Consider the following 23,080-nt stretch of genomic DNA (forward strand, 5'->3'; position numbering starts at 1 on the left):
TTCTTTATGTATTTTATCCAGTATTCTCTGTGCCAACACACAGTTCGTGGGCAGCCTGTTCTCACCTCTTTTCCTTTAAACCACTGATTTCGAAGGTGGGGTGGGGGGGCTATTTTAGTGAATGATGTAAGTCAACTCCTGATATTCCCACACTTGATCTACTTTGCACTTCCCCAGACAGTTGAGATTAGGACCTAACTATAGAGAATATCGGATGTGATCTGAATCCAGCTACTCAGTGGCACAGCATTTAATCACTCTGTCCCACTGTGCTGCCTGTTCACCTCTGCTGGTTTTTACACTGATAGTGCAAAGAGTGCCAATTTAATGCCGATCCACCACAGAATCTCATACACTGCATTATAATTACGAGCAGGGTCAGAAAACTGATTACAAGTTTGTAGGTGGCATTCAATGAGATCACCACAGCAACACAAGTCATTGGTACAAATGACATGTTAAAATACTTAAGCCAATTTTAATTATTCATCTGATATCACTAGAATTCCTTCAATTGCTCTGGTGCTTTGTAACTCATTCATGATCATTTTATTTTACACTATGTTTCCAATGCTGGAAGTTTTTGGAAATCGTAGTAATTTTTTGCTTGGTGCAGCATTTAATTTTAAAGGAGCAGTTTCAAAAGCAAAAATGTAATTGATGTAAAAAGAGCTGGCAAGAATGACATTGGTGGTGACCTGAACAATCCCTTTGGCTAGACAAACCTGTTGTCTCTGACTGACTCGTAATGTAAAATACCAGACTGAATTCGTCACAGACAAAGACTACTCTGTTGAATAGTCACTTTGAGCCAAAATAGCCTAAATAGTTTTGGGCAGTAATTAGACGGAAAATCACTACTACTTTTTGGCTTTAGGCGAATGATAAGATCTTATCTCGTTTGGTTTCTCACCTGTCTGGAGCTGGGATAATTATGTCTAAGCAAACTTGGACCTGTTCTCTGCTGCATTGTGCAATACAATAATTTGAGTTTTTAAGCAAGTTTAGGGATTGAAGGCTGCCTTTTATCAAACATATTAAGTTTTGGTGGAGTTGGGCTAAAAGATATTTAATTCCAATTTAAATATATTGTGCATGCTTAAAGGCTGAATAGCATAGCAGTGAATGCATTTTTAGATAAGAGTTTAGAACTTGTGGGGTTCAATTTGAGAGTATTGTAAAAGTAATTGTGTTAAAAATCTAAATATGTAGGTGTACTCTGAGTGATGTTTTGATAACTGATTTAAAGAGATGCTTCCTTCCATTTGCCTGGAGACAGAATTGGAAGTACGTAGCTGTATGATGTCAAGGGTTAGTGAACTAAGGAATAACCTAAACTGAATCTTAAACTTCAAGATGCAAATCAGAAATACACCTGAAACTCACTTTACAAATGGAATTTTAAAAGTTTTTGGAAAAAGTTCATTGCCAGTTGGCCTCCAGATTTACTTAACTGTCACCTGTATCGAATTGAATGTATAAAACAGTTTTGTTGCTTTGTCTGACAGCAAATTTTTAAAGCATGGGACAAGGAAAGGTGTGTGGCCTATCAAGCTCTTGTTTTTCCAGAGGCAGACAAAGATTACTCTATCACTGACTTCACCCCACCCACATTTTCTGCTGCAGGGAAATATTTAGGTACTCTTTCAAGGTAAAATATATCAAGCACAAACTGCGGAATATTCAGGCATTGTTGTAGCAGTGTGATTATCATTCCTAATTCTAACAATGTTGTTCTCAAGCAGATACTTTAATACTTACTTTGAAGTGGTTAATCAAAGCAGTCAACAGTATTGGGATTCTGTCCAACATATCCACTGCTAGAGTATTCTAATATTTAATCCCGCTTGAGGCTATTTAATTTTTGACTATTGCCTTGCGGTTTGTTTGCTCTTACGGTATAAACCATATCCATTATGCTTTTGGATCTGGATCATCCATCTCCTCAATTTTTTTCAAATTTTATTTAGAGCACTCAGTTCGTATCCAAAAATCTCATCAAAACTAAAGGAATTCAAAACTAATCATCCTCCAGTTGTATAAACAGAATGCAGAGAGCGATATTCTCTTCTAATATTGTCATTTGTGAAATAGGATGCCTATTTTACTTTTGCTTGCTATATACCTTCTACCAAGATACTCACCTACTGCACGTAAGCAATATCATCATCATTACATCAATGTCTTTTACATTTTGCGTTTCCTGCTGATCCTGTGGAGCCGAGCTGTCCTTTTATCTATCCATCAACACTTATGAAATTGTCACCTCAACTTTAAAATGTTCCATTGTATTTTAATCAAATTTTATAGATGACTTCTTTCATCAGACATTGTTGCTTTAGAGAATGTGCATGCTGGGGAACAGTTTTATTTATCTTGATTTGTGAAGATCTGAGTAAACGGAAAGATGGTTAGATTGTTGCTGAACTTGAAAAACAACTTGTATTAAAAATGGACCTTCCTCTTCATTTGTTATACTTCACATATCCTGAGTAATCACCTTGCCAACAACGGAGAATCAAAGGGGCCCTCTTCCCTTTAATTCTCCATTTATATTGAAGGCGACCTGTAGAGCTTCTTCAATTAGAGGCGACATTGCAATATCCTGAGCTGCTGGTTCTGTCAAATTTGCCTCTTTCACACTGGGATGAATTACACAGAACCAGTTGAAACAGTCAACCAACTCTCGATGCACAGGGGCACTGGGAAACATCCGTTAGCTTGCAGGGGAGAAACGTCTTTTGTGAGGTGCTTAACAACTCCCGAGGTAGCAGTTACCTTATTTATTTTGCAGCACCGTTGCTCTTCAGGACCCATAAGCAGATGCAGTTTAAAAAACGTAATGGTGTAACAGCTTATTGAATAAAAAGAGTGTTTTATTATTCACAGGATTATTACTGTGCCATGTAATGACTGTGTACAGTAGAACATGAGGGGTTACTGCTAATCTTAAACTTAAATGAAGGTCTCTGCTTATTCAGCTAGATATTAAAAATCTCATCACACTATTCCAAAAAAAAAATAATTTCTCCCAGTATTCTGCCAGCAATCCTTCTGATAAATTTGATCATTCACTTTTGTGGGACATTGTTGTACTCAAATTAGCTGTTTGCTTAGAAATACACAATTTTTTTCACAGAAATTTTACAAAGCACTTTGAAATATTCTGAGATCACAGGAGCTATATTAAATACAAGGATTATTTTTATGATGTCGTTAGAATCATACAAAGCAATTAGTCCTCATTTGTTATGCTGCACATAAAATCTTCTAGAGATCAGTTCTACAGCAGGATTTTGGTGTATGTTCACTGTTTGAAAGTAAATAGAATGGGCAATCATGCTTGTTTTGAATCGATACTTGAAAATAACTTGTGCTTGTTGAAATGTTAAAACATTGTATTTTATTGATGGAATATTCTCAATTTGTTTTCTTTTATTAATTAACATTTGATATGTTGTAGACCATGCATTAGGAAACTTTTTTAATCATTGTTAAAAATTCAAAATTGCATGGATATTAACTTCAAGGTCAGCCATTTAATTATCACCCAAGAATTCTTTAATTAAATTTTAATTGTGTAATTTTGCTAAATTTAGTGATCTAGATGTCCAGTTCAGAAACCCTAATGATTTTCACATTGTAATTTTGCATATCATTAGGCAAGCTTTTCAAAGTGTATTTTGGGCTTGTCCTCAAATATCTTTGCAGGTTGATGAATAAAAACAGCCAAGGCATAATTTTAAATAAAAATGAAAAGCTGAAGTGGGTGCCAGATACTTAAATAATAATAATAATAATCCTTGCATTTGATATAGCGCTTTTCACGTCGGGAGGACGTCCCAAAGCGCTTCACAGAGTACACTGTAAAGTGAATTGACTGTATATTTGTGGGCAAACGCGGCAGCCAATTGCGCACAGCAATGTCCCACAAACAGTCGTAGATTGAAAATGACCAATTTATTATTGTTTTTAGTATTGGAGGGATTATTATTAGGCGTGTGGAGTAAGGAAACTTGCCCAAGGTTTCGCCCTGCCTGGAATTGAACTCAGGTCTCTCACTTGCAAAGTGAGTGCTCTAACCACTGAGCCACAGGACTCCACTTTTCCCCAAAACACCTGTGAAATCCCTTTGTATTCTATCGTTTGTTGGCAGTTTTCATTGTCAAAAAGAGGCCAATAGCCTATCTCTATATCTCAGATTATGTATGTCTGCAGTTAAAGAGAATTGTGGACACAGTTCTTAAATGTTGAATTTGAATTTGCTTCAGGATTTTCTTCAGTATGAATGAACAATTGGGACAGGTGTCCTGAAACCTCCAATTAATATTGTCACGGTCCATTCTTGAGCCATGTTGAGCTAACATGTAATGGCTTCTGATCTAAAATTTAGTTCATATTTAGATCTTAATTTTTATTCTTAAATCCCAGCCAAAAGTTCCAGTGTATTTCTGGTGACAGAAATATTTTAGCAGTCTGATTTCGTTGGAAATCTTACTGTGGGAATGAAATAATACTGAATTTGTGCTTGGAACTGGATATCGGAGAGTAGTTATCTGTACATTAAATATAAATGTTGTTAGAGCTTGAAGTTTGCCCTTAGCATAACATTTACTTTGACCTTTCACAGAATTCTTTGAATCTCCTTTTGTTTCTTTTTCATCTTGCATGCATCAGAATCAGTTTGAATCAAATGCATTTTTGCTTTCCAGGGGCATGGAAGAAAGTAAATGTGGATCATGAGGTAGTTTATGTGCCTATGAAGTTTTCTCTGAGATTGTAGTCCCAATGAATGCTTGTTTCATTTCAAGCTCACTATAATAATAGTAATCCTTATGTTTAATATAGCACCTTATCCTGTTGAAGCGTCACAAAGGACTTCACAGTAATTACGTGTATTGACTGTGTATTTGTAGACAACCATGACAGCCATTTTGCACACACCAGAGCCCCACGAAAAGCTATGAAATTTACCAATTTTTTTTATCTGGGGTAAGATTGTTGGCTGAATTAACTCCTTTCTCTTTGAATAGTGCTGTGGCGTATTAACTTCCACCTGAACAAACAGACAGGATCTTAGTTCAATGTCTCATCTGAAGGGACGGTACCTTTGTTTATGCAGCTCTCCTCCAATACTGCGCTGTCTGGTTTTCACATGTTTCTGGTCACAAATTCTTGAAAGGTCCTCCCTTTCTTTGCACTCCTCAAGTTAATGTAAGTTAAAATGATGACTGGGGGAGGAAGTTGATTATTAAATTGTTTATGAAAATAAATAAAATTGCATCTTTTTGTCAGTCATAAAATGTGCATATACAGTGCTTACGAACCTTTATAAACTATATCTTACTTATCACTCATGCTTTGAGCCATTCTTAGTCCATCTTTTCATCTATCTGTTCAAAATGTTCTCTAATGTTTTAAAAGCATTCTTCCATTTTGTAATTTTCCCCATCCCTCAAAGAATCAAATTTAAAATCCTTGCCCTCACTTTGAAAGCCATCCACGATCATGCTTCTTCCTACACCTGCGACCTGAAGCATACTAACGTGTCCACTCCCTCCTCTCAGCAGCCTGTTTCATGCAGCAGTTCATTTTTGTAACACGTTTAACTCTTAATGTGATTTATACTGGAGACTTTATGTATATTTAAACTTGCAATACAGTCTTCAATTCAAATTAGGTAGACACATTCAGCAAATGTACAGAGATCAACTCTAATTAGATTAAAGCCTTCTGCACATCACCTTTTTCCCAAATTGGCCCTTTTCAGATATGGCAATGTAATGTACCAAATCATATTTTAAAAAGTTCAAAATTTGTTACAGATACTATAATTTCAGTCCCACTTATGTTGTTGAATTTACAATGATTTGTTAAGTCACATATTAAAATCTTGATATAATCTTGCTCAGTGGAACTGTTTTTTAACATGGATCTTTCTGCTCCTATCACATGTCTCCATGCAGTAAACTTGCTATGGGAGGGTAAAAGCAGTAGCTTCAAGTAAATGCAGAACAATTAGCATTGCATAAATGTGTTTTTGTAATGAATATCAACCCATTTGTTGGGATCAAATCTAAAGGTCAAATCAAACCAAGGTTAGCTCCTGCAGGACCTCAATTGACTGCTCAGTTGTATCCTTCATCTGATTTCCTTTCAGCCATAAGTTAATTGCCTTGAGATGAAACACCTCCTGTTTTTTTGCATGAACTCTTATCAAAGTTTCTGGCTCACAACTGGTAATCTCACCTAGTTGAGGAAAGCACAGCCGAGTGCCAACTAACCCTAACACTTGAGGCTTGAAAGTACTGTTTTTATGTTGGAAGAATGCTTTAAAATAAAGTAACAACTTTTACTAGTAGGAAAGAGTTGGAAATACAGTACAAGCAGAATGAAACACAGCTTTAAAAGGAAAACAGAAGCACCCATTCTACCATCATTCATGATTTTGTAAGGCCGTGTGAGCAGAGTTTTTTCTGGTTATATTTTTACCCAGTCACTGGTCAATAATATCAACCTTATTCATTCTGTTGTAAATTAAAGAGAAATGGTGCTGAACAGTGGGTCGAGTGAGAACATCATTCACATTGATATTTAACAAATGCATCAAAGCCTCAACACTGTAACCATCTGTGGCCAGAACTCACTTTCCTCTGTGAATACAATTAATAAAAAAAAACTAAACATTTTTTGTGTATATCCAGTTCAAAGTAAATTAAGATAAATCAAAAAAATTAAAATAAAAACCTTATAAAACTTATAAAAACATATAAAGCTTACAAAAATATATTTGTAATGTAGAAAGCAAGCAACATAAAATGTTTCAGAATGTGTAAACTGACTAACAGGTTGACATAAGGCATTAAAAGAAATGCTGGTCATTTTTCATTCAATTCCTTTTGATGAACTTTCGAGGCAGTGTTCCGTGACAGCAGAGTTGCCATTGGCGGAGCAGTGTAAAGTAAATAAGCTGTCTCCCAAACTTCATCACAGTTGATTTCGCACATAGGGATGATTAATGAAAATTAAGAATAATGAAATGGTTGCTTTATTTTGCAGGTCTGGATCCAGAGAAACATCTTGGAAAAACATTGGAACAATTGGAGCCATATCTCATTCAGGTAGAAATAGGATCTAGTTTTCTCTTGCGATTTTCTCACGAAGGTGCTCACTCTTTTTGGGTACAGTTTTACGGGTGCTGGCAGCTCTCCAGACTATTTAATTGTGCTGTTAAAATGGTGCAGCTTGATGAGGAAGAGTCCATGAGCATAACTCGATAACTAACCAAACAACGAAATATGTGGCAACTCTTTTCATTCTGACGTTAAATTTTTCTGCTGATTAGCTCCAAGTGAAAAGTGTGGTAAGACTCAGAGCAGAAATGTAACTCTCCAAGGACCCACACATTCATGAACTTTTTTTCTCATTGAAGATTTCCAGTTTTCTTCTTAAGGAGGAAGATTCTCCTGTCCTTGCAAAAGGGAAAGGCTCTGACACCCAAACATGTTCTACTTCAAGTTGATAGTCTGGTGAGAGTCTACAAACCCAGGATTTGCTTGGAGACGTTTCTTCAAAGAAACCTTCCATATGGTCTGTTTATAACAGTAAATGGAAAATGTTGGCCCTTTGATGGCAAGTGTATCAGAACAGCCCCCTGCCGTTTGTGGTATTCCTGTGATTCTTGACTACTTCAATAGTCTGATTGATTTTTGGATTGAAATCCAACTCTGTAAGAGTACATGCTGCAGCTCATGCCTCTGTTCAAGATAACCCAGTGGCACTACATTCCATGCTGTCATACTGTATGAGAGAAGTCTGTAAGATTAGACTTGTGGACCCCAGATGATAGAGAATTTTGATAACAAAGAAATGTTTAATGTTGTAGTCCCATACTTTAAAATATTCACAATTAGTGGCATGTTTTTGAAGATTGCATGTAGTGAAAAATGTATTACTGTGATGTAACTGATGTGCAGTGCTCCTTATGTTGAAAGCACTCTGGACAGTATAAAAAAACATTAAAAACAGAGCATGCTGATCATCAAAATAAGATTGTTGTGCTCTTGAACATGTATTAACAAGTGCAGCAGAAATAAAACTTCATCACACCACAACTCAGCATCAGTAATATCATAACACTGTGTTGACAATACCAGAAGCTTTTATTCAACATATCTGTTTTTGCAGATTTCTCAGAAGTATGGAGTTCATGTATGTGGAGAAGGTGGGGAGTATGAAACGTTTACTCTGGACTGCCCTTTGTTCAAGAAGAGAATAGTTGTGTGAGTGCTGTTTCCTCAGTTTAATCGTCCATCCTTAACAAGCACAGTTTTACAAAAGGCAAATTGTTATTGTGAACAATACTGCTTTGCTGACTTCCTGTTTCTAGTTTTTAGGGAAAATTCAATTTTTCAAGCAAATTATTCTTTTAATTGTTACATAACTATGTTAACAGTAACATTTTTGATGGTGCAAATCTGTATGTTTAAACTTCCAGTTGTAATTTGTACCCATGGTTCATGTCACCTTAAGTTTCAAACTGTAAATTATTCAGGAAGCTCACATAATCGTATTGTTCTGTCTACTATTTGTTAAAGGGTTGATAGCTGCATTGTTGACTTGGGAAATGATTTTGAAAATATTTTGAATGGAAAACAATGGTTATTTATGCCACATAACCGTAGAATCTCAACTAATTGCCTAACTCGAATTACACTGAAGAACACAATTTAATCTACGACCTAAACTCCTGTGGAGTCCTGTAGCTCAGTGGTTAGAGCACTCGCTTTGCAAGCGAGAGACCTGAGTTCAATTCCAGGCACAGGGCGAAACCTTGGGCAAGTTTCCTTACTCCACACGCCTAATAATAATCCCTCCAAAACCAAAAACAATAATAAATTGGTCATTTTCAATCCACGACTGTTTGTGGGACATTGCTGTGCGCAATTGGCTGCCGCGTTCGCCCACAAATATACAGTCAATTCACTTTACAGTGTGTTCTGTGAAGCGCTTTGGGACGTCCTCCCGACGTGAAAAGCGCTATATCAAATGCAAGGATTATTATTATTATTATTAAACAATTTGCTTATTTAACAAGTGCTGGCAAGCTGTGTCCTTCGGTGTAATCCTTCACTTCTTAAAGCTTGGAGAAATTTTCTTTGTTCAGTCATGAGTACCAGTAAGTTTCAACAATGGACAATCAAGCTGCAGCTTGATGTATACACACATTTTAAATGTTGTACGGTATTTTAAAGGTTACGTACTAAATAAACATAAGAGGGAAGACCTTCACTCCAAATTACTTGCTCCTTCCCAAGAAAAATGTACAGTAGTTTTTTTTAAAACAGGCTTCCCCTACCTGTCGGAGGATATTTCTGTTCCATTCAAAAGGTTGGACGTGTGCCATCATGGATCTCTTTAGCAAAAAAGATCCATTCCAATGAGGAGTCCAGGAAACTCATTCTTGCTTGGCCACTATTGTGTTGAGGCAAGTTGGCAACTTTCCCAGAGTTAGGTGACAACGTGGGCACAACTGAAAGATTAAAAGTGTCCAAAACAAAGTGTCTGCTTAGATAATCCGGAGTTGGAACAAAATGAACTGCTGTGGAAACCTGAGGACATGAATTGATATTGTGTTGGAACTAAATGATGCTGCAGCTGTATTTTTTGAGGAGGTGGGAGTTTGGGTTAAGTACTATTTGGGTTAATTATGCACCACCTTGCAAGGAAACTAGCTGGTAGTTTGATATTTAGGCCCTTGAAACGTTATTTTTCTTTGCTTTTATTGTAATAGTCTATAAAAAGTAGGATTCTGCAATCTTTCAGGATGTCTGAGGAAATTGAGGTAATGCAATCTTCATTTCTGGCAGGGCTGAAGGTCCATTGTGAAAAGGGAATGATATTCATAACACTGGGGTGGGGGGGGGGGGGGGCGGGGAAATTCAGGATATTGGCACAGGCCCATAAAGTGGAGATAGATTCCTTGTGCTGAAATGGGAGAAATTTGACACAGTTGCTTCCAAGAAAGATAATGTATTGATGCTTCCACTGTGTGCTGCGCATGGGCAAGGTTTTACGTTCTGCTACTTTTATAATTTTTGTTATACTTAGTGGTGCCTCACATACTTTATATACTTATATATTTTGATGCCTCACATTGTGATTACTGTTATAGTTAATCAGTCTCCTGAATCGTGAAATTGAACTGTTTTACTTGTCTCTTGAACACAAATATTAAGGTCATGAGTGAGGTTATGAGTCACTAAAGCTGATTCAAAGTGTAAAATGAAAGTGATTAAACCCTAAGAGTAATTCATCCAACTGATTTTGCAGGATTCTGCTGTTTGAGTTTATAAACTAAACTTCATTCCAAGATTGAGAAAAGGACCTTAATTACTATAAGCAAGGTAGCATTCATTCTCTTTCCCATTGCAATGGGGTTCATACATCTTGGCAACGTCCTCTGTCACCTTTGCTTTGATGATTGAATTCCTGACTCTTGCGATTAGATCAAATCCAATCATGTACTGTGTGGAGGTTGGTGGTATGGATATAACCATTCCCTTTATACTGCTAATAGTCTGCTCTACATAAGGCTACCATTGATGTATTTTCAAACAGTCCAGCAAGAAGAGTACCTCTCTAGTTACATGATCAGCTTTAACAAGAGTGAAGTGATACCACAGGGCAAATTTGTCCCTGTGAACATTCATTTGATTTTTTTTCTTAGATGGGCTGACATACTTGGGAACTAACATTATGACAGTCTTACAGAGTCAATCATCCCCTTAGATTTAATATTTTCGACCGGAATCCCTTTTCTTACGTAGATTTGATTCATAACATAAAAGCAAACATTTGAAAAATATAATTTAAACCTTATTACATATATGTGCCAGCTAGAGTCTGTCGGTGAATGCTTTAAAATGTCTTCATTGATTGAGAAGTGTTTTAATTAAGATGTTTTTGAGGTCTTTCACAGTCCTAAGAGATGAGAAGGATTATAACTTCCCAGTGAGCTGCACTACTCCACTGCTATTCAAATGCACCTTTCCAGCCTGGTTGGAATGCCTTTCCAATTAAGGAATTCCCACCAGGCCAGTTTTTCCTGGTTATCACTCGAGGCAACACATTACCACTCACTGCCTATCAGCTCCTGCAGTTTGTGGCCTACTAAAATCTCTACCCATAAAATATATTTCACCCAGTGTTCAGGATAACCCTTTACCTTCTCCACTAATTAACTCTTTGCCTATCGTTAAATTGTTTGAATTGCTTTATTTATTATTCGTAAAAGCATCACCCTTTAATATGCATTGACATTCTGGTTGATACTACTATGGGAGACTACAGCCATGATGTATGGCTTTATAGTTTAGTTGAATTCATTATATAAATTACTGCTGCTTGTGTTTTACCTGTTGCGATGGTTTGGTTTGGTCAGTTAACATAATTGAGAACAGGGAGAGTAAAGGAATGGTTAATGTGGAGAAAAGACTGTATTGATCGATCCTTCACAAACAAATCTTGCTGATAAGCCTCTAGTACGCTTTAACAATATGAGATCCTGGTGGTGTTGGGGATTCAGGATCGTAAATGTGCATTTATCTTTGATCTATCGTTTGTGTCTTTTTCTCACTGTTTTTGCATAATTCTTGAGGTGACATTGATAAGTAATGGTTATGTTGAAATGTTATTTGTGTGGGGGGGGGGGGGGGTTTAACATGGATTTATTTTTAAATAAAATAAAGATCAAAATAAGTTAACTCGGTTAGGACTTGAGTTACAATGTTTTTACACCTCCCCCTCCCCTGGCTTGGAGTTAGACTCCCCCACTGTAAAGAGCTCTGAGACACTAACCTGCGTGGAGGGCACTATGTAAGTGCAAGTTGTTGTTGTTTTTGGTATAATACTTTCAACTGAAAATAATTCTCTAGGTCTCCAATAGTTTAAATACTAAAGTTATTTTGTCGTGTGAAATTGATCCAATAGGTCTGAAGTTTGATCGTGGTTTAGTTAACCCTTCTTGTCTGAGGCAGCAATAGGTGTGCTACAAATGTTAGGAAGGGGGAAAAGAATAGCAAAGATTGCTGCTCCTAGATTCTATCCAGTGACACTTGTTAGAAAGTGAATGAATGCTGAAAATCTGAACTAAAAACACCAATTGGCTCAAATCCATAATAACGCAATTAGGAAATAAAAAAGAAGATAGGTTCACGTTTTGGGTGTGACCCTTCATTTGTTTTTCCAATGTTAAATATTTCCTGAAATGATGGCACTATTTGCTGTTTTGATAGTGAATACTTTGCTCACTGATGCATTCTGCAATTATGATTCTTTATTATTTTCTGCAGTGATTCCTCAGAAGTAGTTATCCATTCAGCTGACGCGTTCGCACCTGTGGGGTATCTTAGGTTTTTGAGCGTACATCTGGAGAATAAACCGAACGTAAGTTCCTATTTGATAATTTTTCTGGTAAATGTGTAAACAGCTGAAGTGCACTAATTGATGTGTACGTATTGTGTATTTGCAACACAGCTTACGCTTATATAATGCTTTTCATATAGGCTGAATAAATCAGTGTTTATTGAACTTACTGTATAATATGCATGGGGGCATTTTAATAGTAGAGGTAGATGCTTTTAGGGACAAAAATTACATATAGAAACATAGAATTTTCTTCCCAGAAAGGGGAGGAGCATTCGGATATCATGTCTGTGGTCACGACTGAACCAGACTTTCCAAATTGCTCTTCCGTCATCATTTCCACTTACTAATTCTTTCCCTATATCCCTTAATATTTACACTGCTCAGTTGCCCATTTTGCCAGTTTTTTGAACAATTCTCTCTTGATCCAAGCTCAACAGCCACCTGTCATAATGCATTCCAAACCCCTCAAGTGAAGAAATTCCGTCTCGTTTCTCACCTACTTTTTCATGTAATAACTCTAATGACTTCTTGTCACCAATTCTCCAGCCAAAGGAAAAAGTATTTTTCCTGTCTACCTCTGAAAAAATAACTTGATAAAAGAAATCTCCTTTAAGACTATTTTGGTCTATAATAATAATAATAATAATAATAATCCTTGCATTTGATATAGCGCTTTTCACGTCAGGAGGACGTCCCAAAGCACTTCACAGAACACACTGTAAAGTGAATTGACTGTATATTTGTGGGCGAACGCGGCAGCCAATTGCGCACAGCAATGTCCCACAAACAGTCGTAGATTGGAAATGACCAATTTAATTATTGTTTTGGGTTTTTTGGAGGGATTATTATTAGGCGTGTGGAGTAAGGAAACTTGCCCAAGGTTTCGCCCTGTGCCTGGAATTGAACTCAGGTCTCTCACTTGTAAAGCGAGTGCTCTAACCACTGAGCTACAGGACTCCACATGACCAGAACACGAAGAGGATATAGCCAAGCAGTACTAATTACTAACGTGAGACTCATTATTGAAGCTGAGTGATTGAAGATATTAAAAAAGTTTGTGGAAAGGGAGGGGAATGTGATTAGAGCAGATATGTGAGGTTGCTGGCATTGTACAGCACAGTCGACCAAACATAATAACAATAATAAGTCTAACACATAATACTTGACTTGCATCGTATATATGAAACTAATTGGCTTTGGTAAAATATTATTGCAAGAAGTATCAGATTATCATTAGATGGGACTTCTCCAAAGGCAAGCTATACCTCCATCTTTTGCCCAGGTATAGATACTAAGAGTAATAAGAATATTATTGAAGGACTGCCTGTTATTGTGGTTGTCAAAAGTTTCCCACAGAGCAGTAACCTGAGGCTTTTAGTGGGATACCAAAGCAAAGAACATTAGTAGGCACTATGTATCGGATCACAATCTAATAACTAAGGTCACCCTTGATTAGTGAAGAGAAAGAATTAAGATTCATACTGGTCAGATTATAAACCCCATTGAGCTTAGCTAACAATATATAGGGAGAAGGGAATCTAGAATTATTTACTTCCACAATGTATTTACATGTGTTGTGTTAACTTAAAAATGTATCTATATTCTGAACAAAAACAGCCAGCAGTTTTTCTCAATCAAAGTACAATAGACTGTAGGCTGTCATTCTGTGGGGAACATCACTAGAGAATTCCCCTTTAAGCAAATAGTGCCTTGATCTTCCCCAGTTCTGTTTTAAGACACTCTGCTTTAAACTGTATCCTCAGTTCTCTTGTCTTTCTCCCCCCACTCTCCTGGTTGACTGGAAACGTCTTTTAGAAACCTAGAAAGGGAGCTACATAAATGCAAGTTGTTGTTGTTGGTTTCCAGAGGAGCAGCCCTTCTCAAGTTGTATCTCTGGAAGTTCCACACATAGAACGTTTAGTATTTACATTTAGTCTAATCCTTGCTTAGGGACTGGCCTCTAACTAGTTGTTCTCTAGATCACTTTTGAAACTCTAAAGGAGACGGACTTTCGTCTGTTATCATCATGAGAAACCATTTGTATGCCTGTAATTTATCTATTGTGCACAAAATGACCGAGGTGATCAAGAGATATTTAGAAATAATAATAATATTAAATATGCTGCCCAAAGTAAAGTTGTGACATCTACTTTAGAAAAAAATCCTGTGCCTGAGCAATCAATTGATGTTCCAGGAGCCTTTGGCATCTGGTACACCAACATATTTTGGTGTTAATTAATCTGTTGTCACTTCTGAAAATGCTGATTTTGACTCTCGCTGCCTCCCATTATCTTACCCAAGTGGCTATTCTTAATGTGTAAGACTTAACAGTTGAGTGCCAACAGGCTATTTAATGTTGGGAGTGGGCCAAGTCCAATCCTGCACTTATCTGACATCCACACACATGTGGGAATTACCAGATAGCATTCAGGAGCAGTAACCCTGGCTGTTTTCCACCCCTCTTCCCCGTTGCCCTGGGGCAATGAGCACAATTTTAGTGTCCCAACTGCTTCCTCAGCTGAAATCTGTTAACTCACTACAAACCAGGATTTGAATTTACGACCTTGTGGTTTGTATGGCTCAGTCTTACAATGGGCAGTGCCTTTACCCATCAAGCTGTCAAGGGAGTTTTAAACTTTTCTGTGTGAATTGTATCTGCAAGTAGTAAGTTGCTTACACTTCATTAAATTTTACATTAATATTGTAAAAAATAAATAAAATAGTTATTTGTAAAGCAAAATGTATTCAACCTTTGTTCCTCATCTAATATCCATCTATTTGAGATTTCTATTGAACCCTTGAGAAATGCTCAGATCAAGAAGTGCACAGAAATTTTTTAGATAGTTTTGACCTTTCATTGAGTGCTCAAAGTCCTTGTTCTTAGGGAAAACCACACTTTCTTACTTTGCCAGTTATAAAATTGCTATGTATTCTTTCAATGTGTTTCTATTGAATATGTGTAGGTTTCTTGCTGCAGTTGTAATGATTCATACAAATGTTAGGTCAAGAATACACAATAAAAGTGAAATTGGTTATGCTTTGTTGGGAATATTTGTCCAGGTCAAGCTGTTTTCTTGTTGTGGTCAATGCACTTATAGCTTAACATCCTCAATAGACTACTTAGGAAACAAAATGGTGCTTTTCAGTAAATATTTGATATAGGAAAGACTTAGTTACGTGTACACTATCTTGCTGTCAATCGATGTCTTACAGTTTTTCTTTCTTTAGTGGAGCCTGCAGTGTATTGGTTAGAGCAGTTGCCTCACAAGCAAGAGGACCTGGGTTTGATTCCCGGGCAGGGCGAAACCTTAGGCGAGTTCTTTTCTCCACATACCTCTGTTTACCTAGCAGTAAATATAATAATATAACAATAATCCTTGGATTTGATATAGCGCTTTTCATGTCTTCTAGACGTCTCAAAGCTCTTCACAGAATATACTGTAAAGTGAATTGACTGTACAGTTGTGGTCAATAATCCCTTCAAAATAATAAACAATAATAAAAAATAATAATTTGGTCACTTAATCATGACTGTTTGTGGGACACTGCTGTGCGCAATTGGCTGTCGTGTTTCACCCATAAATGACATAGTCAATTAATTTACATTATATTCTATGAAGCGCTTTGAGACATCTCGAAGACGTGATAAGGGGCTATATCAAATGCAAGGATTATTATTTGTTCTGTTTTAAATGAGGAAAACTAATTAACCAATTTAATTTAAAACATTAGAAAATTGTTACAAAGGAAAATGTTATGAATCATGAATTCAAATAGAGTATGTTGAGTTATTTGGAAGAGCAAAGAAAAAGAAGACATCAGATTCTATCAGTATACACATTGTCTGTCAATTAAAAATAACGTGTTTTCAGATAGCATGGTGTGTTGTAGATCCAGCACCTTTTACCGCATAGGCTTTCACTAATATGATGTGATACCAAAATTTGTTGTGCTATCACTGGGAGTAATCCAGACACTTTCTCAGTGGAAGGAAAGTTACACCATGCTGTTTTTGACATTTCCCAATAGGAGTCACGAGTAGTGTTGATGGATCCTAAGAGTAGGTTACCCAACCGTGCATGTTTTGATTGGAAATGGCCATCCAGCACAATCTCAGATAGGGAGAGTGGGGAGTGAAAAGAAAGTTGATTTGCTATCATTCTTTTATGGGTAACAATCATGGTAGGGTTTAAGTGGAGTTTAGTGGATGCTTTGGTTGGTAACATTGGGATTGAAGCTGAACAAACAGTAACCTTTCAAGAATGGTAGATGTTGCCATCAGAATAATTTTAAAACTAACATTTTTAAATAAGAAACTTGCTTCCTTGTGCTAAGTGGAATTGTGACATACCTTTTGGGTAATTCCTACAACTACCTAGTAGCGCAAAGACTGGCATGAATATATCCAAACTAATGAGTACGTTGTTGCTAGAGTCTTGACATCTTGTATATCAAAGTACAGCGATATTAATTGGGAGGAGGTCTGTTGTGAAAACTGCCACAAAAAGAAGAGGCGGCAGAAATGTGCCCAAGAGCCCTTCCCGATTAATATTTTCAGTATTTCCCGTTTTATCTGAAAATAGGTGTCTGTTCCTATGCCCCATCCTTGCTGCAACTGTTGTGTTGCTGCTGCCTATTCATCTTTGTGACAATTCAGCACGTAATTAAAAATAAACCACTAACAACAAATCAGGCAGAAGGACCGATGGGAGTATGGAACAAGGTCACCATTAGATCACAGTGGAAGGTTCTGGTAGCAATTACTTTGTATTACTGTGTGCCAGTGCAAACATGAAAGAATAAATGGCCCTCTTAAATGTAGCATGCCTCAGAGATCATCCCACAAACCCCTTCAACAAATGTGTTAAAAGTCCAAATGTTTCTCACAATTTTCCTCAGTGTCGTCCTCCCCTTGCCTCTCGAGAGCCAGAACCCCAGGAAAATACCACAAAATTGCAAGATTTAAAAAGGAAAACGATTTTAAAAAATTTCGGCATATATTTCCAGCAGCAAATCTTCACCTCAATTATTTGTAATCCTTGCCTGAAACACATGAAGTGTAACTTGGGACATATGCATGTCGCTATCCCCAACCAGGCGTCTTTCCAAAGCCAGAAAATTCTTAATCAGGTCTGGTTTAATATCAAGCCCCTATCAACGTCATCTCAGTCAATCGTGATATTTTCACTGTAGTGTAACCATTTCAGTTTTATCTGTTCAATTTTGTTGCTGTGTTTAGCAAACACCTGTCAGACCAGAATATAAAATAGTTACAATGTCCTAATTCAGCTTTTGTTTGGAGGAAATTAAACCAAAATGTCCCATTTTAATTCACTTTGTATTCCAATTTGGATTGGTGTTCAGTTGCATGCTGGTTCTCATGTGATTGGCTACAGTGAGAGCCAAAATATGAAGAGATAATTCAATTGCATCTCCTTTGCATCCTGAAATCTGATCCATTGAATGAGATGAAATAGCAAATGCTCAGCAGGACCTGGGGTAGCGGGGGGAGAGTTAGTGCTCGGCAGGACCTGGGTGGGTGGATGCTTTAAAGCTGTCTGCAAAAGCTTATAGCATAATGAACATATTGTTCTCAAATGATGTGAAGTGGAAGCTGTTTTGGGAAATTCTTTTGCCCTATGTAACCCAGCATGCCTGAACATTTAATTAGATATACACATGGGTGGGATTTCTCTTGAGATTGGTTTTATCATAACATTTGAAAGATATCTGAAGTACTATCAGATCCAGTTTTTCTTTAGCTGCTCTAATTGGAGGTGAGTGCCAGCAGAGCAAGATGGTACTTCTTCATTGTTTCTCTCAGTAGACAAATGCCTGCTTTCTGCTTGAGGGTTCCACGTGTCAGCTCAACCAACCGAGATTGATAACTCACCATGTTGGAAATCAACACGGTGAGTTATGAACTTGTAGCACTGCACTTCCAGGAAATCGGCCTGCTTTCTGCGCTACTGTTTCACCTCTCTGACAATATTGCCTTATTGCCAGAAGATCAGTTTAAGTTATGTTTAAGATTTCTCTTCGACACCAACACAGCATTTGTGTCTGGTGGAAGGCATCTTGATGCACTCGAGTGTTCATTAAAAATGCAATTACACATTGGTCACGAGTACAGAATCTGTATTTGGCAAAATGTACCCTATCCTCCAACACACTTCTTGTACTAATTCTTTTTAATGCAAAATTAATGTTGGTACAGTGTAGAGAGTTCATGGAGTACTTCAGATGAGCAGCTTCTCCTGAGAGGATAATAATGCAAGTCTTTAATGTTTGCATTTTTGTTGCTCAGCATGCAGCCCAAACTGGAAACTGATTAGATGAGGTGAGGAATGCGATTCTATAGCAAGGGCTCTGTTAATACTGTGCTGTCCAATTATGGTTTTCCACCAATAATTTGATACTTCAGGAAGAGTAATGTAATCTCAAGTTGCATATTTTATCAACATGTTCACTCACATACAAGAACAACATTCCTTGGTATCAATATTTAAATCTAGAGATTTTTCTTTTAAAGTTCTTACGACAACCAAAGAAATCAGACATTTTCTCATGGGAGTTTCAGTCACTGCATTTATGCATTCAAAATTAAAATATTTTCTGCTCACTGCACTAACCCTTCTATTTTGTGTGTGTTTCGACTCTAGGCATGTTTCTTGTTTTTCCAAGATTCTCATTTGTAAACCTTTGTGCCATTTTTTTTATAACGGACTACCGCATGTAATTTGTTTTAAAAGACTTTATAAAGTCTTGTTAAGTACTATCCTTATTGAGTAGTGGTAGTACTGTAAATTATATGGTACACATATTGCCTTATAATAATGCCCCAGTATATTTTGATTACGGTGGCCTATTAGATTAAATGCGTAAATTACAAGTACAACCATGAGAAAAAAATATGGTCTTCAAAATACAGGGTGTGATTTAGAAGGATGAGTGATTGCATGACGTACATCAGTTCTCCATTTCACCATTTGCACACTCCTGTACACTGCAATGAATTACAATACAAGACATTTTACTGATAAAATGTACTCACTGCAAATTTCTGTATTATAGAATCTGCATTATAATACGTATTGTGTAAAAAGAGGTAATATTTATTGTGTTAAAAAGGATAAAAAGAGCTCATGTCATAATTAGCAAATGCATGCACTTATGGATAATGGAATAAATTTAACAAATAATTTGGAGATATTCAGGATACATATTTCTGTAATTTTCAATATTACAAGTCAACTTATTTACAACCTGATTTATGACCACTGTCTCACACAGCAGGCTGCCAAAACCCCCATACATGCATTCATAACATCCAGGCTTGACGATGCAAACTCCCTGCTTGTCGGCCTCCCCAACTCCTCCCTCCATAGGCTGCAGATCATCCAGAACTCTGCAACCCATGTCCACTCCCGCACCAGACTCCGTGACCCTATCACCCCCATCCTCGTCCGACTCCACTGGCTTCCCATCACACAGAGGAAACTGTTCAAGATCCTGGTCCTCACCTTCAAAGCCCTCCACGGGCTTGCTCCCGCCTACCTCTGTGATTTCCTGACACGCTACCAACCTGCCGCTTCCTCCGCCTAGCAAGCTCCGGCCTGCTTCTGTCTCCCGCCTCCCTGCCCCACCATTGATGGGCGGTCCTTCAGCCACTCTGCCCCCACCCTCTGGAACTCCATCCTGCAGTCCCTCCGTCTCACCCCCTCACTTGCCTCCTTCAAGACCCATCTCAATACCCTCCTCTTCGACCATGCCTTCGATCACCCTCTTTCCCCCTTGCCCTCCACCCTCCCTGATCCCGAACCTCAGCTCAGGTCTGAAACACTGATTGTTTAATGCCTTGAGATGTCCTCCCAGCGTGAAAGGCGCTATACAAATTTCATTTTGTTGTTGTTGTTAATTCTGCATTTGTTCCCTAGTAGAGTTTTTTTGGTAACTGAAATATATATTCTATACAGCAGGTGACTGTAGGCATATTGCATAGTAAAATGGGTTCTTGCTCATTTTGCTGTGACATGGAGAACAATATAGAAACTGAACTTAGTGGAGAGCATTCAAATCTACAGGTCATGTGGAATCCAACCTCTCATAGTCCATCTGAAACTGGTATGTTTGAGACTGAATCAATTGCATTGTGTGCTAATTAATCAGGGACATTTTGGGGTTAAAATACTTTTAAAGTTGTATTACAGATAATGTGACTTCACTGGTGTGTAATTGATGGAAATTCCATTCCTCTAGAGGAATTCTAAAATTTAATTCCTTAGCTTCAACTCTCTGGTCACAATCACTAAGACCTGTTTGTAATATGTTTACAATACAAAGTATCACCCTGGCCAAGTTGATAGCACTCTGAACCCTGAGTCAAGCGCTCCAGGACACTACCCCTCGTGAAGGACGCTACATAAATGCAAGTTATTGTTATGAGTTCAAGCCCCACCTTGGGACTGTTAGACTGTTAATAATTGTGCTGTTCTCTATGTAATATATATATGTGTATACAATACAAAATTAAATTTGTAAAGCGCCTTTCACGTTGGGAGGATGTCCCAAGGTGCTGAATAGTTGGGATGTGGGGGGGGTTGTAATTAGGGAGGGTGGAGGGCAGAGAGGTAGGGTGGCATGGTCAAAAAGGGGCATCTTGATACTCTGTTAATGTTTTCATGTGTTATTTTCCTTTTTTTCTTTCAGAGGAGTTAAATTATTGGTCTGGGAAGACGAAAAGTGGATACCAGTGGATTAATGGGATTCATGGGGCTTTTTCTCCTGCAGATGGGAAGAACATTGATAATGTGACAAATGAAGCATTTTTCCTACTGCAGGGTATTTTGTTAGAGTTCTTTATTTAGGCAGCATTCTTATCCTGCGCCAAGGAAATATAGTATAACTTCCACTCAATATAAATTTTTTATAATTATTTGTCACTTCAGTAACATGAGGCCTTTGACACAGTTTGCTCTCAGTACTACACATCACTAGCAGGGTGCAGGGAATGATCTGGAAAATACTGTAGCACTTGGGACCATGCAGTAATATGGAAAACATTGTCATTAGCTGGAAACAACACAAAAAAACGTTCTCTGTTCCATTCTATAAAACAATCTCCTTGACAATGGTAAACATGATAGAACAACTTGAGCAAAGTATATAATGCATTGCACTCGTCTTTTATAATGCACTGTAGAAAAGGTAATTCTGATCACATTCTGGGATATGAGGCACAAATTGCTACCGTCTCTTAAAAGGTGCCAAATTGATTTTCATGACATTGTAGTTTTATCAAATGAAGAATATCAATATATTTTATACTTCTACCACTTTAATACTAGAATGTTCATTTTCATACACGAAATATATCTAACATTTCCTTTACAGACTATCACCATCAACAACAACAAATTACATTTGTATGGCGCCTTTCACATCAAGAGGACGTCCCAAGGTGCTGGACAGTCAGGGATTTGGACCCAGGCAGGGGTTTGGGATCAGGAGGGGTGGAGGACAGGGAGGGTAAGGGTAGAAGGGTGGCCGAAGGCATAATGGAAGAGGAGAGTCTTGAGAGGTGCCTTGAAGGAGGCAAGGGATGGAACAAGGTGAAAGGACTGAGATGGAGTCCAAAAGGGTGGGGGTAGAGAAGCTAAAGCACCGACCGCCAGTGGGGCGGGCCAGGCGGGGGATGTGGAGCAGACTGGAATTAATGTACTTCTCTCTTTTGTAGCTCAATTGGAAACAAAAGGATACATGTTAACGGATATTGTTCTGGTTCACCTCTATGTGCAAAGTATGAGTGATTTTGCTGCTATAAACGTAGTCTACCAGTCTTACTTCAACTTAAATCCGCCTGCAAGGTAATGTTACACAGCTAAGTCTGAGATTGTCCACATATGTGCATTTTCTAGCAGACAAACTCTTGATCGTGATCAGAATCAAGAACCTGGCAGATTTCCAACTGCCGCCCCAGAATCCTGAGTCTAATTGTGGTGCAATTATTGCCCATCCGAGCTGGAATCACACTTGATGGCACTTGAATCTGGAACTTTTGGGTTTGTAAGGCTGTTTCACCCAGCACAGGAAAGATACTTTTTATGGGGACAATCCCATTTTAGTCTCTTGGTTATACTTTGATATTATCTGTGAAGAATGGGTCCACTCTGACGACATTATTTGCAATTAGACTTTACTTTTCTAAAGTTAATATTTCTTCTGAAGCTTTAGCTTTTTTGCTGAAAGTAAAGAAAGACTTTTTGTAATAAATTTTTATTTGTATTTTTATAAATGCTGGAATGTCTCAAAAGTGATTACAGGTAATTACTCTTTTGTTCTCTTCAGCGAGAATGGTGACTGCTTTTGTAGGCAAAAAACACAGCGATTTATACTCTCAAGGTCCCACAAATGATCATGAGGTCAACCATTCATCTGGAGGAGTTTTAGCTTGAGCACCAGGAGAAGCTTCCTTCTCTTTTCCATTTGTCTTACGGAATCTTTAAACCTGAACAGGCAACCAGGACCATAACTTTAGGTACAGAACAGGTAGCAGGGCCCTTGATTTAATGTCTTTTCTGAAAGATGGCACTTTAACAATGCAGCCTTCACCAACCCGCAGTTCTACTAACTGAGAGCAGTTGACACAGCT

General features: G+C 37.7%; 1 protein-coding gene across 3 annotated transcripts in view; it reads left to right on the forward strand.

Annotated features, from left to right (window-relative positions):
- Positions 1-23,080, forward strand: part of dph6 (diphthamine biosynthesis 6) — a 109,277-nt gene that overhangs the window by 34,047 nt on the left and 52,150 nt on the right. For 2 of the 3 annotated variants that reach the window (XM_042338264.1, XM_007888029.2), the window contains exons 6-11: positions 7,060-7,121; positions 8,188-8,282; positions 12,354-12,447; positions 20,406-20,553; positions 21,139-21,270; positions 22,166-22,295. In XM_042338264.1, coding sequence (XP_042194198.1) covers positions 7,060-7,121; positions 8,188-8,282; positions 12,354-12,447; positions 20,406-20,553; positions 21,139-21,270; positions 22,166-22,295 — 661 coding nt within the window. The remainder of the gene's footprint in view (positions 1-7,059; positions 7,122-8,187; positions 8,283-12,353; positions 12,448-20,405; positions 20,554-21,138; positions 21,271-22,165; positions 22,296-23,080) is intronic. The other variant, XM_042338265.1, reaches the window with a different exon arrangement.

The sequence above is a fragment of the Callorhinchus milii genome, unplaced genomic scaffold (genome assembly GCF_018977255.1).
Source record: "Callorhinchus milii isolate IMCB2004 unplaced genomic scaffold, IMCB_Cmil_1.0 Scaffold9, whole genome shotgun sequence".
Lineage (NCBI taxonomy): Eukaryota > Metazoa > Chordata > Chondrichthyes > Chimaeriformes > Callorhinchidae > Callorhinchus > Callorhinchus milii.